We start from the raw sequence: 19187 nt of genomic DNA on the forward strand, positions 1-19187 counted from the left end.
CACGGTTTGAGGCGATATCAGCCCACTGGCGGTGGTCAATGTGGCAGGCACCAAGAGATTTCTTTAAGCAATCCTTGTACCTCTTCTTTGGTGTTTATACTGTTGTTACTAATCACAGACAACCGATGGCCTAGGGAATACTTAAAGCAGTGTGTGAGTGGAAAGAAAAAGGTTGAGAATGTACCTGTAGGCCGCAGCAAGGAAGTACCTTATAGCCTGTAACCTAGGGCTCTTAGTAATAAAATTGGGTAAATTCTTTCCAGAATATCTATACATGTTTATTTTGGATTATAGTTGGTGTGTGTGTGATTATTATGTGCTGCAAGACGTGAATTATGTTTGAACACTGTGTTGGTCCAAAGAAATGTTGTATATGAAGAGTCAGATGATATTTTTAAAATTTAGAGATACAGTACGGTAACAGGCCCTTCTGGCCCACAAGCCAGTGCTGCCCCAATACACCCCTGTAACTAACTAATCTGTCATTTCCCTCTCCTAGCAGAAAGCTATTACCTCCCTCCATCACTTCTCATTTGTTTCTCTCCTCTACCCTTCCACCTGTATCCACCTCTGACCTCTCTCACCTGTTAGCCTGCACTCCTCTCCCTGTATCCACCTCTGGCCTCTCTCACCTGTTAGCCTGTACTCCTCTCCCTGTATCCACTTCTGACCTCTCTCATCTCTTAGGTTGTGCTCCTCTCCCTGTATCCACCTCTGACCTCTCTCACCCATTAGCCTGTGCTCCTCTCCCTGTAGCAACCTCTGACCTCTCTCACCTGTTAGCCTGCACTCCTCTCCCTGTATCCACCCCTGATCTCTCTCACCTGTTAGCCTGTGCTCCTCTCCCTGTATCCACCTCTGACCTCTCTCACCTGTTAGCCTGCACTCCTCTCCCTGTATCCACCCCTGATCTCTCTCACCTGTTAGCCTGTGCTCCTCTCCCTGTATCCACCTCTGACCTCTCTCACCTGTTAGCCTGCACTCCTCTCCCTGTATCCACCCCTGATCTCTCTCACCTGTTAGCCTGTGCTCCTCTCCCTGTATCCACCTCTGACCTCTCTCACCCATTAGCCTGTGCTCCTCTCACCACGCCTTCATCCCTCCTTTTTACTCAGGGGCCTGCCCGCTTCTGCTGGTCCCTGGCGAAGGGCCCGGGCCCCAACCCTTTACGTCCCGTGGACGCTGCGTGACCTGCTGAGTTTCTCTGGCACCTTTATGTCTTGCATTGGACCCCCAGCATCTGCAAACTTTCGTGTTCTAGAATCAAGAACGCTAGGCACTCAGCCATGGGGATGGAGTAGGGGGGGGAGGGGGAAACGGGGACTAACCAAGATGAAAATCTGTCTGGTGTGTCAGCTTATCTCAGGCCACCAGCTAGGGAGATGTTCATTGGTGCTTATACAACAGAGAACGGGGCCACGCAGCTTCACTGGTCTGTGCTGATAAAGCCATTACATTTATCCCACTCTTCATGAGCTCGTGAATTGTAACTGCATCTGCCTCTTTCTTTTCTCTCTCCTCGGTTGGGTCAGACAAGGACATGGGTTAAGGATGAAATGTGGGATGTTCAAGGGGATGGCACAGTTAGCAGAACGCTGTTTTAGCGCCGGTGACCAGGGCTCAAATCCAGGGCCGTCTGTAAAGAGTTCGTACGACTGCGTGGGTTACCTCCAGGGGCTCCAGTTCCCTGCCGCCTTTCAATACGTATCAAAGTTGCAGGTAAATTGGTGGAATTGGGCATCACAGGCTCATGGGCCGAAAGGGCCTGTTATCGCTCTATCTGTGAATGTGCCCACAACCATGGTGTCATTGGAAAATTTGTAGATGGTATTTTTATTCAAACCAGAGGTTCTCAACCTTTTTCTTTCCACTCACACACTGCTTTAAGTATTCCCTAGGCCTTCGGTGCTCTGTGATTAGTAAGGGGTTGCTTAAAGTTGGATGTGAATGGAAAGAAAAAGTTTGAGGAAGAAAGGCGATTTTGTGTAACATTACATCTGTTTTATTACAATAACAATAAAAGAATCTCGAAGATCAGCTGGCTGAGTGGTGACACAACAACAACCTTGCACTCAACATCGGTAAAACTAAGGAAATGATTGTGGACTTCAGGAAGGGGAAGCCAGGAGAACTAATAAGAAACAGGAAGAATCACCCTCCTGTTAAGAAGGAGAAGCAATAAAGCATACATCTCAGATGTAAATCCTTTCTTACCACCATCAGTAAGATTTCAAACTTAGATTGCCTAGGTAACCATAATATGCACCCAAAATTATCCAGCAATAATGCTTTAACTTAAACTAATAAGATAACAAAGTATTCAAAGATATTTCATATTTCTCTTTCATTCTTTGAAACAAAATAAAATATCCAGCTTCATAGCAATCTTCTACCAATCTAATCCCTTTCTGTTCCCACAGTTTCAAAAATTGATTATTAAATGAAAAAGGAAAAAGCTTATTTTGAAACAAAGGAGTTTTATCTGAAATTTTACCTTCAGTACCTATAATTTCATTCTTCTCAGTCCATAGTTCTATTAAATGTTTCAACACTGGCAAATCATAACTCTGTAATTACTGGGAATTCCATTTATAAATAAACTCATCCATCCTCTACTCACCAATCTGAGATAATTCGATATTAGCCCATATCAAAGGTTTATCCACTTCAAACATCCTATTAATAAATTTCAACTGCGCCGATTCGTAATAATGCTGAAATGAGGAAGTTGCTGACCTCCTAAAGCGTACTTCCGAGTCAATTTCTGCAATGATACCCTTGCCATTTTACCTTTCCACAAAAATTTCCTCACCGAAACATTCAAATCTTTTAAAAAATTTTGAGGAATCTTACAAGGAATAGAGTGATAAAGGTATTAAATATGGGGAATGATATTCATTTTAACACAATTACGTCCTATTAATGTTACAGGTAAATCTTTCCACCGATTTAAATCATATTTAATTTTAGACAACAAAGGTAAATAGTTCAATTCATATAAATGATAATTACTATTATAATTACCTAAAATGTTCAAGCCGGATGTTTATAAATCTAAATTAAAATGGGAAAAAGATTTCTCTATATCTATTTCTCAGGATGACTGGATGAATCTATGTGAGGACAGTATGACTAAATTTGTGAATGTAAGGTACGGATCGGTTCATTAGAATTATCTTCACCAGTTATACTTACGTCCAGAGAAATTAAGGAAATATGCTTATTTCTTCTGATTTATGCTTTAGGTGCCACAAGCAAGTTGGCTCTTTTCTACATTTTACTTGGTCATGTGAGATGGTGAAACCCTTTTTGGAATAGAATTAAGGAATTTTTAGAAGCTATATTTAAATTTTAAATTTCACTTGATCCTTATTGGGTTATATTAAGAAATTGAGTTTGGAATTAAAATTAGATAAGTTTCAAATTGCTTTTTTTTTGAGATTGGCCTTAGCTGTGTCTAGAAAATGTTTAGCAATTACTTGGAAACACGAGACTGATTTAAGTATTCAACGGTAGCATTTGGAAATGAGGTCTTGTATTCCTTTGGAAAAGATAACGTATAATCGACGTAATAATTATTCCTTCTTTGTTAAAACTTGGAACCTGTATATGGAATATATGGGGTTGAATTTGTAGTAGTTTATTTTCCCCACAATTGATGGTGTTGCCCCAAACCTTGACAATGATTGAAGGCTGTTATATTATTCAATCTCCTCTTCTATTCTCTTTTTTCTTTCTTTTGGGGTAGTTTAGAGGGGGACTGGGAAGGGTGGGTGGGTTAGGTTTGGGGGGAATGGGGGGTTATATGGGGTAAAATATTATGCATTTGTTTGTATTTTTACTGTATGATTTATTATGATCAATAAATAACATTTTCAATAAAAAAGCAGAGAAGCCCACCCTGCAAGGGTGGTGGAACAGTGAGGGGCTCAGCGGCTGAGGGACCCACAGAGGCTTTGGATGACTTGCAGTTGGGGGTCCCACACAGGCTCTGCAGACTGGCTCATGGGAACCAGGTATCGGAACCGGGATCCGAGAGGGCACTGAGGGAAAGAAGGGATCCCGAAGGGGCTTCAGGCTCTGAAGGCCTCCCCATGTATCAGAGGTTTGGATCTGGATCTCGGGTGGCCGATGGTTTGAAAAGGAGCCCGTACAGCTACAGAGGCTGTGGGGGTGCTGGAGGCGAATCCACGGGCACCCAGTGACGCTGAAGGGAATCCCTTTTGCCTCTCTCTTTCTCTCTCTCTCTCTCTCTCTCTCTCACACACCATAAGGGGTGCCGGGTGACACCAATGGCGGCAGGCAGAAGCCAGCTTCATGTCACATTACGTGTCCTAGACTGTTACATGACGATAAAGGATTCTTGGGTCTTTTTGTCGGGCAGTGAGGCCTGAAGAGAATTAACGAACTGCGTACTTTCCCGTCCTCGTCAAAAAAGAAAATTGGTCAGAACTGTTAATGGAGAGGGCAAGGGCGGGGGAGGGGGGGGGAAGCAACATTCAGATTCTGGAAATCTGAAACAAAAAGCTGAGAATGCTGGGAGTTCTCAGGCCACCTCCGTGGAAAGAGAAACAGAGCTCTTGTTTCAGATCTTAGAGTGTTGACCATTCTTTGGCTTCCACTGACTTCTACCAGCTGATTGTTATTTGTTTCACGTCCAAACTCTTTTGTCAGGCCCTCTCTGTTGTTAGTCCCTCTATTAATAGCTGGGGAATGTAAAATATGGAATTCAGTCCTATTGCCGAATATTAAAGGTGAACATTAAACTGGAGAATCGTCATTTTAAAAAAAAACTTTTACAAGCAGTGAAAGTAGTTTTGGAGTTTAGCAGAGGGGTTATAAATCTAAATGGCAATTTTTAAAAAATCTAGACATGCAGCATGGCAACAGGCCATTTCGGCCCACGATTCCATCCTGCCTAATTTACTTACACTGCCTGTAGGTTTTGAACAGTGGGAGGAAACCAGAGCCCCCCCCCCACCCCGGGAAAACACGGGGAGAATATGTAAACTATTTACAGACGGCGCGGGATTCGACCGCTGGCACTGTAAAGGCCTTGCGCCGATCGTTACGGCAACGGTGCCAGCCTCATCTTTTAGAAGCGTCGTGAAGAACTAAGATAAAATGATCAAGGTATTTCCAGAGAATTTCAAACAGTGGGATATAGTTGGATTAGAGCATGATTATTTAAAACAGCGGTGAGTGGGAACTTCTCACAGGGAGTGGCATATCTCTGGAATTCACCACCCCAGGAAGGAGCAGGGCTTGCTCACTGGGGGTATTTAAAGAGGAGATTTATTCTAAATTTCTAAGGTTCATTTCTACAACCTTATTTTCTCTTGAAGACGCATCACCCTTTGCAAAGATTGGCAGCAGGAAGTAAACAAATTTTTTAAAAATGCACATGTTGATGATACCAAAATGGATGGTGGGTTGGGGGATGGGGTGGTGGTGAGGAGTCGAAAAGGCTTGGACAGATTAGGAGAATGTTGGAAAGTGTACGGTCATACACTTGGGTAGAAGAAATAGATGGGAAGACTATTATTTAGAGGGGGAGAAAACTGAAAATTTGGAGGTGCAAAGGGATTTGGGAGTCGTCATGCAGGATACCCTGAAGGTTGACCTCCATGTTACGGCGGTGGTGAAGAAGGCGAATGCAATGTTGGCATTCATTTCCAGAGGAATTGCGTATAAGAGCAGGGATGTGATGTTGAGATTCTATAAGGGCACTGGTGAGACTGCACTTGGAGGACTGTGTACAGTTTTGGGCGACTTGTTTGGGAAAGGATGTGCTGGAGATGGAGAGGGTTCAGAGAAGATTTACTGGAATGATGCCAGGAATGAAAGGGTTAGTAAATGAGGAACGATTGCGGGCTCTAGGACAGTACTCGTTGGATACGGAAAGATGAGGGGGACCTCATTGAGGCATTTCAAATGCTGACAGAGTAGATGCAGCAAGGATGTTTCCCATGGTAGGGGAGTCCAGGACAAGATGGCATTAACTTCAGGATAAAAGGGTGTCAATTTAAAACAGTATTGCAGAAAGATTTCTTTAGCCAGAGGGTTGTAAGTGTGTGGAACGTGTTGCCAGAGGCAGCTGTGGAGGTTTGGTGTATTTAAAGCAAAGATTGACTGGTATTTGATTAGGGCATCAAGAGTGACAAGGAGAAGGGTGGGAGTGGGCTTGAGTGGGAGGGTGATAGAATGGCAGAGCAGACTTAATGGCCCTACTTCTGCTCCTCCATCTCGTGATCTTGTGAACTGAATGTTTTTTTTAAATGGAAAATGCAGTCAATTATTCAGCAAGTTGGCCACTATCTACTGAGGGGGACCAAGAGAGTTAACATTTCGGGTGAAAGATCTTCATCAGCTACTGGAAGAGAAGCAAAGGTAGCCTTATCATGATCAAGACCTGAAGTGGGGCTGGAGGGTCTTCGAACTGAGGCATTAGCTTTGTTCCTCTTTCCGCAGATGCTGATGGCTGAATCTTTCCAGCATTTCCTGTTGACCTGCCCGACAGTAAGATTCATCCCAATGAGAGTTGGCCTGGGCCAACCTCTGAACATTGCCTTTACGAGTGTACAGACCAGAACAACGTGATGATTCTACTTACCCGGAGTCTGAGTTGTTTCCACAAAGTAAGGCATCCTTGTGTCCTTCGATATAAAAATGGTTTTCTAAGCATTAACAAAGTTAAACGTGATATTAGTGCACAATATTGCAGAAAATGTACTGACAAAAAAGAGAGAGTTTTATTCTTTAAATCAAATTCTTCAGTTCATTTGTAAAGCATTTTTGGACTAACAACAGCATTTTACATTTATATAACACCTTTAATGCAGTTTTTAAAAAAATCAAGGGTCCTGGGAAAAGAAGATTTGATATGAAGCAACATATTGGACCATATTTGCCAAAGCACTGGTCAAAGACAAATCTGTGAAGAGAAGTACGAATGAGAATGCTGTATCGATGGGAGGATGAAATTCTAAAACTCTGGGCCTGGTTTTCATTTCCTACGGAGGTTGAGGAGGGCAAGGCTACCGCCCACCATCGTAATAACATTCTAAAGGAGCACAAGAGAAGGCCCTGGCTGGCTGCATCACAGTGTGGTATGGCAGCTGCAAAGCATCAGGTTGGAGGTCAGCACGGAGGGTGATTAAAATGGCAGAGATCACTGGGGTCTCCCTTTGCTCTGTTGACAATAGAGAGCGGTGCTTAAAGAAGCCCCAGAGAATCATTGAGGATCCTTACCATCCAACCCACAGTATGTTTGAGACACTGCCTTCAAGGAAGAAGTTCTGGAGCATAAAAGCCAGGACTGCCAGGCTGGGGAATAGCTTTTTCCCAGTGAGACTGTTAAACAATCCTAGACACCCGTGAATTAATCGACAATATTGGAATAATCATATTTTTTAAATGTATATTTACTTTCTGTCACCATGTAGTTCGTCTGTAAGGTGTACTGGGTGTCAGTGTGTGTGTGCATGAGGGTCTGGAGATAGTCTGTTTTGTTCAGTTGTGTGACAGAAGCCCAAAGATCCAGTCAAACTTTTAAATTTTAGTGGGCTTTTGCGTGGCTGGGTGAGTGTCTGGGTGCATGTGTGCATGCGTGCCTGGATGTATGTGTGGGGGGATGTGTGTGTGTGTGTGTGTGTGTGTGTGTGTGTGTGTGTGTGTGGGTGTGGGTGTGGGTGTGTGTGGGTGTGTGTATGGGTGAGTGCGCGGGTGCGTGCGTGGGTGCGTGTGTGTGTGTGTGTGTGTGCGCGCGCGCGCGCGCGTGTGTGTATGTGTGTGTGGGTGCGTGTGTGTGTGTGTGTGGGTTGTGTATATGTGTGTGTGTGTGTGTGGGTGCGTGTGTGTGTGTGTGTGTGTGTGGGTTGTGTATGTGTGTGTGTGTGGGTGCGTGTGTGTGTGGGTGCGTGTGTGTGTGGGTGTGTGTGTGTATGTGTGTGTGTGTGCGTGTGTGTGTGCATGTGTGTGTGTATGTGTGTGTATGTGTGTGTGTGTGCGTGTGTGTGTGTATGTGTGTTTGTGTGTGTGTGCATGCGTGCGTGCATGCACGCGTGTGTGTGTGTGCGCGTGTGTGTGTGTGTGTGTGTGTGTGCGTGTATGTGCGTGTGTGTGTGTGTGGGTGTGTGTGTGTGTGTGCGTGCGTGTGTGTGTGTGTGTGTGTGTGTGTGTGTGCGTGTGTGTGCGTGCGTGCGTGCGTAAGATTCACTGCGACAACAAACGACCACTTTATTTTTCTTTAAAACTGCTCGTTTTGATAAATGAAGCATGCTGCATTTGCTAATGAATAATCTATCAAAATAGTTGTTCGTCTCTGTTTTATTCCTCCATTAATTTGAATTTTAAAAATACTGCCCGAGAATCAGGAAAATCCAAAAATACAGACAGATGCAATCCCTGAGCGGTCTGGATTTTCGAACTTCTACTCTATGTACAATAAACTTGAACAGTAAAGGGATTCAGGATGTGCAGGAAGCTCTTTCAGGCTTCAAGACAAAAATAATATTTTTGACGTGAACACTGGCTGAGTTAATGTGTCTGTCCTCGATTCTATCTCTGCTATTTGAAAAGGATAAATGGAGGTGGAGCATTCCATCTGGCCCCTCCATACACTGGGGTAAATACATTTAATTCAGTAATAGTGAAGTTTAACGAGGTTCAAGCTGCAATCTTTATCATGACAAGAGCTTCCAGAGGGAGGGTGGGAGGTGGGAGCTGTTGCACTGACGCTGAAGTTTGAAGTGATGGGGAACCGGCAGCAAAGAGAACTTGGATCTCACCGAATGGAGGAGTGGGCTCAAGGAACTGTAGGCATTAATGGTTTCTGTAATAGGGTGGTGAATCTGTGGAAAGTTGCAGCCACAGACGGCTGTGGAGGACGAAAAAATACATCAGCCACGAATCAAATGTCAGAGCAGATTCGATGAGCTGAATGGTCTAATTCTGCTCAACATCTAACAGTAATCAACCGGAGCCCATTTGGAGAGCTTCTTTTAAAAAAAAGAAAGCCTTTTAATTTACAGCACAGGTCATTCCGGCCCACAACCCCATGCCTCTAAATGCACCAATTAGCCTACAACCCCAGTCTATTTTTGAAGGGTGGGAGGAAACCGGAGCAGGCAGAGGAAACCCAATTGGACACGAGGATAATGTACAGCTCCTGACGGACACTGGTGGATTCGCTGGCTCTTTGTCCACTATACTCACCATGCTGCCCAGAGCCATTCCTCACTGCGTGGCTGTGCGCCACTCCCAGTGTCTCTCTGCCTACCAGTCTCTCCTCCTCCGCCTCTCTAGCCATATCACTCTTTTCTCTCTCGCCCTCCAGCACTTCTCACCCTCCCTCTCTCCGAATCTCCTTCTGCACCCAAGCCGAAGCAGAATGGGTCATGAGCATGTCTAACAGAGCCAATCCAAAGCATTAGGATTAGAGAGGTGCTTGGACTCCAGGCGGCCTGTTTCAGCCCTCCAGCAGCACAATGACCTCACTTACAGGATATATAAAGGTTGTTTCCCATGGTATTAGAGTCTTGGACAAGGGGATCCACTTGGAACAGAGATGGGGAGGAATTTCTTTAGTAAATCTGTGGAATTTGTTGCCACAGGCAGTTGTGAAGGCCAAATCATTCTGTGTATTTAAGACATAGATTGATAGGGTTCTTGATTAGCCAGGGCATCAAAATTTATGGGGAGAAAGCCGGGCAGTGGGGCTGAGTGGGGAAATGGATCAATTCATGATTGAATGGCAGGGCAGTGTCAATGGGCTGAATGGCCATTTCTGCTCCTATATCTTATGATCGTCAATGCTATGGGCTGTACGGCCCCCTTCTACATTGCACACTGCCAACCCAAAGTGCACAACAAATGTTGACACTCACCTCTGGAACGAGTTCCCAGAAACTACAGCAGCAGGCGCAGTTATGACACCCAAAGGACATCTGGTCAAATGTGTGAAGGGCTCAGGATATGGGCTAAATGTAGGCTAGCATGGTCAGTGTGGATGAGTTGGGCCAAAGGGTCTCATCCGTGCTGTGTGGCTCTATGGGCATCATGGTTAGCATAGCGGTTAGAGCAGTTGTTCTCAACGTTTTTCTTTCCACTCACATCCCACTTTAAGTAATCCCTGTGCCATCGGTGCTCTGTGATTAGTAAGCGATTGCTTAAGGTGGGATGTGAGTGGGAAGGGAAGGTTAAGAATCACTGCTCTAGACCCAATTGTCACTGAAATATTTTGCTTGAGAAAAATTGTCAGTGGCCCATTTCCTTTGGAGTTCTGAAACCGTGCACAAAACAAGTCAATTAGGTATGATGAAAACAGTGGTTTTCAAGTGTTTTCTTCCCAGTCACGTCCCACCTGAAGCAACCCCTTACTAATCACAGAGGACCTGATGGCGTAGGGATTATTTAAAGTGGGATGTGAGTGGAAAGAAAAAGGTTGAGAACCACTGGGTGAGAGCGATGCTATTATAGCACCAGCGACCCAGGTTCGATTCTGGCATTGTCCTGTAAAGGGTTTGCATGAGGTCCCAAATCTGGGTGGGTTTTGCCCTGGCGCTTCCAGCAGCTCCCATCCTTCAAAAAAATATGGAGTCAGCGGGTACATTGGGTGTAATTGGGCTGCATGGGTTTCATGGGGTGGAAAACCTTCTACCATGCTGTGTCTTTAGGAAAAATAATGTTTGGGCCATGTAATTGCTGCATGACCTCCCCTCCCCATTCCTCCATGAGTTCTAGTCATGAGGGCCACTGTGCCCTTGAATGAATCAAAGAAAGCCCTGATGGGATTGGCTGCATTCGACGACATTGGGATAATCATAATATTGTGGTATCTCTTCACGGGGAGAATGTAGAACACAATCCGCCATGGAAACAGATTAGGGACATTTTGATAAGGTTCCAATTTAAGACGTAATCCATTGATTTATCAGAGAGCTGCACTGATGGATGAGTCTGCATCATCTGCTGGCTTGTGTGGATCAGTGCACTTCTATTTCTACTCTAATTAAAGGCACATTCTTCAGCTGAAATCAATGGGCTTTTTCAAGCCAAAATGATGGTCAAAAAATGTCAAAGGAAAAGCAGAGGTTTCTCTCCTTTCCTACACATTTTGAGTTTGCAGTTATCAGGCAATTCAGGCAGTTTGCAGATCCGGCCGCCTGACTTGAGGAAGGACAGACTGGCTTTGGAGGCGGAGCAGAGGAGGTTCAGCAGGTTGATTCCAGGGGATGAGGAGGTTAGCCCAGGGTTGGCCAAACCGTGGCTCTTTCAACGTGCAGCATGTGGCAAATAGGCCGGCTGAGACAGGGATCGTATGCGGTGGGTTACGGTTCTAAAACATCTGAAGTTTATCGTATGTGGCTCTTGCATTAACGGTCAGCCTATGAAGATTGAGTCATTTGGAATTTAGAAGAATGAGAGGGGATCTTACAGAAACATATAAAATTATGAAAGCCATAGTTAAGATTGATGTAGGTAAGATGTTTCCATTGGTGGGAGAGACCAGGACATAGCCTCAAGGTTCACGGTAATAGATATAGGACGGAGATGAGGAGGAACTGCTTGTCCCAGAGGGTGGTGAATCTGTGGAATTCGCTGCCCAATGAAGCAGTGGGGAGGGGCGACCTCAGTAAATATATTTAAAACAAGGTCCGATAGATTCTTACATCATAGCGGAATTAATGGAAATGTGGAAAGGCAGGTCGGTGGAGATGAGCCCACCATCAGATCAGCCTTGATCTCATTGGCGGAGCGGGCCGGATGGCCGACTCCTGCTCCTATTTCTTATGTTCTTAGATGATGACAACATCCATGTTGGACTCGGCTCAATAATGCCTCTTTTCCAACCCCCTCCAGGTTAGGTATGAACCGTTGTAACCTCAGTGCTCAGAGAGACCTGCTTTGTCCTCCTGCTTCAAAGACCCAACATTTTGGTCGCCTCCCGACACCAACGCTTGCTTCAGAGTTAGAGTCGTGGAGTTCCACAGCACGGAAACGGGCCCAGAGGTGCCGATCAGCCTGTTATAGTCCCACATGCCAGCAAGAGGCCCATCCTCCTCCAGTTCCCCCCTCCCCTCCCTGCCACCCCATCCACACAGTTATCCAAGTGTTTCTGAAGTGAATCTCATGCACCTCCTTCCACCACTTTACCTAGAGCTCATGTTCCCACCACCCTCTGAGTGAAGAACTTCCCCCTCACATCTCTTCTAAATCCCACCCCTTCACCTTACAGTTACACTCTTTCGTCTTAGATTCACCTGTTGCTGGAAACAGATGATCGCTGTTCCCCATATCAATGCCCCTCATGAGTTTACACCTCAATAGGATCTCCACTCCACCTCCTAAGCCAGTGGTTCTCAAGATTTTCCTTTTCAACTCACACACAACCTTAAGTAATCCCTTATTAACCACAGAGCATCTATGGCATACGATGGTTGGGAGGGGACCTGACCAGCCCACACCCCTTTGCCACGACATAGCAACAAGAGGGAGGAAATCCCTCGAGCCCACAGAGACCACTCATAAATTAGAGGAGCAACACTCTCCAACTGGATGGCACTAACATTGACTACTCCGGTTTCCACTGGCCTACTCTCTCTCCGCTCTCCCTCCCTTCCCATTCCCTTCTTTCCTCCAGCTCCCTACCCTCTCCATTCACAGAGCCATCCCCCCCCAGTTTGCCCTCCCTCCCTTATCCACCTATTATTCCCTGCCTATGGGACCACACTTCTCCCCCGTGCCCCCCCCACACCATTGTGTTTGGTCACCTGTCTACATTTTGTTGGTGGCTTGATGAAGGGCTCAAGGGACAGCACAGTTGGCCTAACGGTTAGCACAATGCCTTTAATCGGACCTTGGGTTCAAATCCCGTGCAGTCTGTAAAGAGTTTGTACATTCTCCCCATGTTTGCATGGGTTTTTGCCAGGGGCTCCGGTTTCCTCCCACCATTCAAAAAGTACCAGGGATGTAGATTAATTGGGTGTAAATTGGGAGCATGGACTCGTGGGCCAAAATGACCTGCTACTGTGCTGTATGTCTAAATTTTAACTTAAAGGCTGAAATGATGGTTATTTATCTTTATCTTTGCTATATAAACTTCAGTGAATGACCTGCTGAGTTTCACCAGCTTTGTGTTTTTACAATCTCTCGAGCTTGCCTTGCCCATTGCAGTGGGGGGAGATTTTCCTGTGGCCCAGGAGGACGAGGGCAGCTAACACATGGATGGACCCTCTGCCAGCTCACAACAACTCCGAACATTCCTTCTCCTGGCGGTGGCCCATCTCAGTGCTGCATTCGCTCACCCTTGCCTGCCCATCACTTCCCAGAATGCGGATGCTTCACTGTCCCCGCATTCCGTGGCCAATGAAACGTCAACAAAAGTGCTAAAGATCCTATTGTGTTGAGATGGCGGCCAAAAATAGCCCAGGTTCTGGCAGGGAACTGCACAGGGAGAGGGGCAAAACAAATCCTTTTGCAATCCTTACTTCTCCCTCCCTGTGACTTTTACATTCCCTTCCTCCCTGTCCCGTCCATGCCTTTCTTCACTCAAGCCATTTGCTTGCATTAGGTCTGTATCCTGCTACCCCCCCCCCACCTCCCCCCCCCCAGCCTATTTTACAAAGATGTTGCCTGGTTTGGAGAGCAGGCCATATCAGGAAAGGTTGAGTGAATTTGGTCTTTCCTCTCCGGAGCGATGGAGGTGTACAAGGTGATGAGAGGCATTCATCACGTGGATGGCCAGAGGCTTTTATAACGCAGGCCTGAAATGGCTAATGCAAGGAGGGATAGTCTTAAGTACAGGGAGGGAATGTAAGAAGTAGGTTCTTCACAGAGAGTGATGGGTGTGTGGAATGTGCTGCCAGCAATGGTGATGGTGGCAGGTACAAGGGGATCTTTGCAACGACTGTTAGATAGATACATGGAGCAGAGAAGAATTCAGGGTTATTCAGTAAAGAAATTCTAGGCCAGTGGTTTTCAACCTTTTTCTTTCCACTCACATCCCACTTTAAGTAACCCCTATGCCATCGGGTGCTCTGTAAGGGATTGCTTAAGGTGGGATCTGAGTGGGAAGGGAAGGTTGAGAACCCAATTGTTACTGAAATATTTCACTTGAGAATAATTGTCAATGGTCCATTTCCTTTGGAGTTCTGAAACCGTGCACATAACGAGTCAACGAGGGACGATTAAAACAGTGGTTTTCAAACCTTTTTCTTTCTACCCACATCCCACCTTAAGCAATCCCTTACTGATCACAGAGCAACGATGGCATAGGGATTACTTAAATTTGCATGTGAATGGAAAGAAAAAGGTTGAGGACCACTGTTCTAGGCATTTAGAGTAAGTTGTTAGCTCGGCACAACACTGTGGGCTGAAGGGGCTGAACTGCGCACTAGATTTCTATGTTTTATTTAAGAGCCTGTCTAAATGTCTCTTAAATACAGTGATTGTACTCCAAGGTGCACCCTAACTAGGGAGTGACTCTGTTACCTCCTCCACCAGCTTCCCCTTTAGGGCATCAAGTTAGTGTAGCAGTTAATGCAATGCTGTTACAGCGCCAGTGACTGGGGCTTGAAACCGGAGCTGTATGTCAGCAGTTTGCATGTTCTACCCATATCCGTGTGAGTTTCCTCTGGGTGCTCCAGTTTCCTCCCACCTTTCAAAATATACCAGGGGGTTGTAGGTCAATTGTTTGTATATGGGAGGCAAGGGCACGTGGGACAGAAAAGCCTGGTACTATGCTGCATGTCTAAATTTAAACCTCCTGCTTATCACCTTAAAGCTATGCTCCCTTGCTTTTGATAACCCCACCAGTGGGAAAACAATTTTGACCATCAACCCTATTGTTCTCACACCACCCCTCCGCCCCCAACCCACTGATCCTTCACTCTGGGGAAATCAAATACACTCTCAATTGAATCTCCTCCATCATTTCCCATGCTGCGGTGAGCGGAGCTAAACACAAGGTGCACCCTGACCAGCGTTTTGTTAAACTGCAAAATAATGCCCCGTCTCTGCTATTCCAAGCCCAGACTTTCGAAGGGAGTCAGGCCAGATGGTTTCTCCGCCATCATACTGTCTTGTGATGACAAATTGCAGGGAACTGTACGGTCGGAATCTCTAGGTGACCTTTTTCAGTCTATGCCAATTTTCATTCTTAAATCATTTTTCGCTTCTCTCGATTGGATGTGGAAGGGTAAGCACCCTTGTCTAAGCAGAGTTCACCTTCTAAAGCTAAAAGGAACCAAGACATGGCACTAACTAATTTCAGGTTTTACTACTGGGTGGTCGGCATATGTTCTGGTTTCATTTTCATAATCAAATGGACAGTCCAGCGTGGGTAGCAATGGAACTGAATTCTGCCAAATAAAAACCTTCTTAGACCTTCTATTCCCTTCTCTTTAACTAAATCAATCGGTAATCCTGTTGTCAGGCCCACTGTAAGGGGGTGGGCGCCGTTCACAAAACGTTTTGGACCACGGTTTCTCTCTCTCTCTCTCTCTCTCTCTCGAGCCCCCTTTTATCCAATCATCTTTTTCAACCTCTTTACAGGATCCTGTTTTTCATGGATGGTTTAGATCGGGTATTGAACGCTCCAAAGATCTTTCTCATTGATAACCATTTTGCGTCAATTAAGCAGCTTTCTGGAAAGTTCGATTTACCGAATACTCAGTTTCTCCAGCTATCTGCAAATCAGACATTTTCTCACATCTCAGATACCTGATTTTCCTGGGCGAACGTTGTAGATGTATTATTTCGCCTACAACATTCTCTTTTAGGTTTAATATCCATTCATTCGGATAAGTTGGTGGGCTTGAGACATGTCCCTTTAGTTAAAATTTGTCTCTCATTAACGGAGAAGATTTGGGATCTAATTCTTAAGCTGGTTAATACCACATCCTTATGTGGCTGCCATAGTTTATTTATTACAATTTAAAATTATGTCTATTCAGATGTAAATCCTTGCTGTGATAAATGTAAGAGAGAAGAGGATTATTTAATTCATATGTTCTGGGCGTGTCCTAGACTTAAAAAAATACTGGAGGAAAGTACTTCAAACTTTATCTTTAATTCTTAACGTACATTTAGACCCTAATCTTTTGGTTGCTCTTTTTGGTACAGCTGGAGAGGATGATATTGTTTTAGCTTCAATTAAATGTCTTTTGCATCTCTCCTTGCCAGACGTGCGATACTGTTTTGATGGATAGATTCTGCCCCGCCCACTCATGCTCGGTGGCTGCCGGACAACATAGCCTGTTTAAATTTAGAAAAGATCCGTTACTCAATTAATAATTCAAGTATGAGGTTTCAAATGCTGTGGGGACCATTCCTGAATTATTCCCATAACCTCTAGACATAATGTCATTTTTGATGCTTGCCGTTTTACTTCATGAATGAAGTGCATTTTTTCTTTAGTCAGACACCTTGGGTTAGGGGATGGGGTTTGGAATCGCTCTGTACATGACAAAAAAAATTCTTTTGGATGTAATTTTGTAATTATGGTTGTGTTATATATGTTTTATAGTTGCTGAGTTATCCAATAATATTAATGTTTTGTATTTTCTGAAAATTAATACAAATATTTAAAAAGAAATCTCTAAGTCTCTCCAATGTTACTTCCTTTCCCAACATTCACTTCATGGGGCCCTGTTCCTGTGTGGCTTCTCAAAGCCCATCCAGGTCCATCACGGGCTCCGACCTCCCGTCCACTACAGACGTCTACGTGAGGCGCCGCTGCCTCAAGAAGGCAGCCAACATCGTAAAGGAACCCCATCACCCTAGTAACAAACCTCATCTCGCCGCTCCCTATAGGCAGAAGCTGGGTTCAAGAATAGTTTCTTTCCAACATCAATCAGACTCTTGAAACTCCGCTTGTTACACTAATCAGGGACTGCTTTGACACCATAAAAGGCCTGTGGCCACTATTGCACGTCACTTAATTTTGCTCTAGAATTACTGTGAATGTTTATTATCTATCTACCTTATGTATTTATTTTCTTTAATTCTACCATGATAGTTTCTTTTTTAAAACTATATGTTCAGCTGAAGCAAGTAAGAATTTTGTCGTGTGTGTACATTGTATGATGTTTATGATAATAAGCTCGCTGTCATCGCCTTGGAATTGTGGGGATTAAATTCAATCTGCAAACACACTGCCCACATTTTCCATCTGATCTATACCCTGCTCCAAACTCAGACTATCCACAATACCACCAATCGTCCTGCCAACTCCACACTACTAGTCATTGCTCGTACATTCACTCCCAAGTCTCTAACGCAGTGGTTCACAACTTTTTTACACTCACATCCCACCTTAAGTAATCTCGATGCCATCGGTGCTCTGTGATTAGCAAGGGATTACTTAAGGTGGGACGTGGGTGGAAAGAAAAAGTTTGAAAACCACTGTTTTAATCATCCCTCATGGATTCATTATGTGCACGGTTTCAAAACTCCAAAGGAAATGGGCCAATGACAATTTTTCTCAAACAAGATATTTTGGTAACAATTGGGTCTAGAGCAGTGATTCTCAACCTTCCCTTCCCACTCACATCCCATTTTAAGTAACCCCACAGAGCACCGATGGCGTAGGGATTAAAGGAAAAGGTCGAGAACAACTGCTCTAGTGTACAAACAGCAAAGGTCCCAGCTCCTATTCCTGTGGTACACAGATTGCTAATCAGAAATGCATCCATCCACTCCTACCTCTGTCTCCCACACGACCTTGTATGCACCCAGACTCACTTTCAGGGCAACGTGTCTTTCCACACTTGGTTTCTTGGTTTTTGATCTTCCAAAATATTCTGTATGGAATATCCAATCCACACCTTTTGTCTGTTGATCTATGCTCCTTCCCCTCCCATTCCTCCCCCAGCCTTTAATTCAGACACCTGCCTTTTTTCACTCATTCCTTGAGGAAGAGCTCTGGGCTGAAACATCTTTACCTCCTTTTGGTGCTGTGAGACCGGCTGAGTTCCTCCAGCATTTCTGTGTTTTGACCACAATCCACATTGCCTGAAGACTTTCGTGTTTCACTCGAGCTAATTTCGGGCCAGCTCGCCTTGGATTCTGTAGGCCTTAACCTGTTGGGCAGGCCTGCCACGTGGGTCCTTGATACAGAGAGCCGTCACAGGGGAAGGGCATAGTGATGGTCCACATATCGAAGGACCCACCTCTGGAGCCAACACCTCAATGCAACCCTGAACAAGGCCCAGCAGTGCCTCTACTTTTTTGAGGGGATTGGGCCTGTTGAAATGCATTCTGGCTGGTTCCATCATGGCCTGGTCATACCCAGATACGTAGAAGACTGCAGAAGGTAGCAAGTCATCACAGGCTCTGGCCTCCCATCCATCAAAGACACTTATATGAGGCAGTGCCTCAAAAAAGCAGCCGACATCATCAAGGACTCCATCACCCTGGTCACGAACTCTTCTCACTACTACCTTCAGGCAGAACAGACCAAAGCCTGAAGACTAACACCTCCAAGTAGAACAGTTTTTAATGAAACAGCTATCAGGGTCTTGAACCTCCTCCTACTAACCTAACAGTAAATGACTCCAGCTCCACAAAAAGGCCTGCCTGCATTATTGAAACAATGCTTCTTTATTGCACTAACGGCAACTGTGAATATTTATCTACCCTTTATATTTATGATCTCAATCTTCACTTGGGTAATATAATCTATACTATTTCAGTTTTGATGCAGTAAGAATGTCAGTTCACATATACATTGCACTTATGTGTATGACAGTAAATTCATGTCCATTATGATCTGTGATTATGACACCTACGGCTGTATAGCTCGGTATGACAACGACATCATCTGCAAATTTGCTGACGATACCATGGTAGTGGTTATATAAAAAGGGGCGATGGGTCAACATAGAGGGATGGAGATTGAATACTAGGCTGGATGGTGCACCAACAACAACCTCGCACTGAATGTCACCAAAACCAAGGAGCTGATCGTTGACTTCAGGAAGGAAAGCCGGTGTATTCCCATGGTAAGGGGAAGCACCCAACTTTGCACTGTTGTATAATAAATGTTCTTTGTTCTCAAAAAAAAAAAAAAGGAAGGAAAGCCAAAGGTGTACGTTCTAGTGATCACTCAGAGATCAGAGGTGTAAGAGGGTGAGGACATTTAAGTATGTGGGAGTCAATATCTCGGACCCAACACACGAATGAAA

At 44.8% G+C, this 19187-nt stretch overlaps 1 protein-coding gene across 5 annotated transcripts in view; it reads right to left on the reverse strand.

Moving 5' to 3' along the window:
- LOC138751914 (sodium channel protein type 1 subunit alpha-like) overlaps positions 1–19187 on the reverse strand; it is a 299966-nt gene that overhangs the window by 261816 nt on the left and 18963 nt on the right. For all 5 annotated transcript variants that reach the window (XM_069914861.1, XM_069914864.1, XM_069914862.1 and 2 more), the window contains exon 5: positions 6614–6677. In XM_069914861.1, the coding sequence (XP_069770962.1) occupies positions 6614–6677 (64 nt within the window). The remainder of the gene's footprint in view (positions 1–6613; positions 6678–19187) is intronic.

Source organism: Narcine bancroftii, chromosome 1 (genome assembly GCF_036971445.1).
Source record: "Narcine bancroftii isolate sNarBan1 chromosome 1, sNarBan1.hap1, whole genome shotgun sequence".
Taxonomy (NCBI): Eukaryota; Metazoa; Chordata; class Chondrichthyes; order Torpediniformes; family Narcinidae; genus Narcine; species Narcine bancroftii.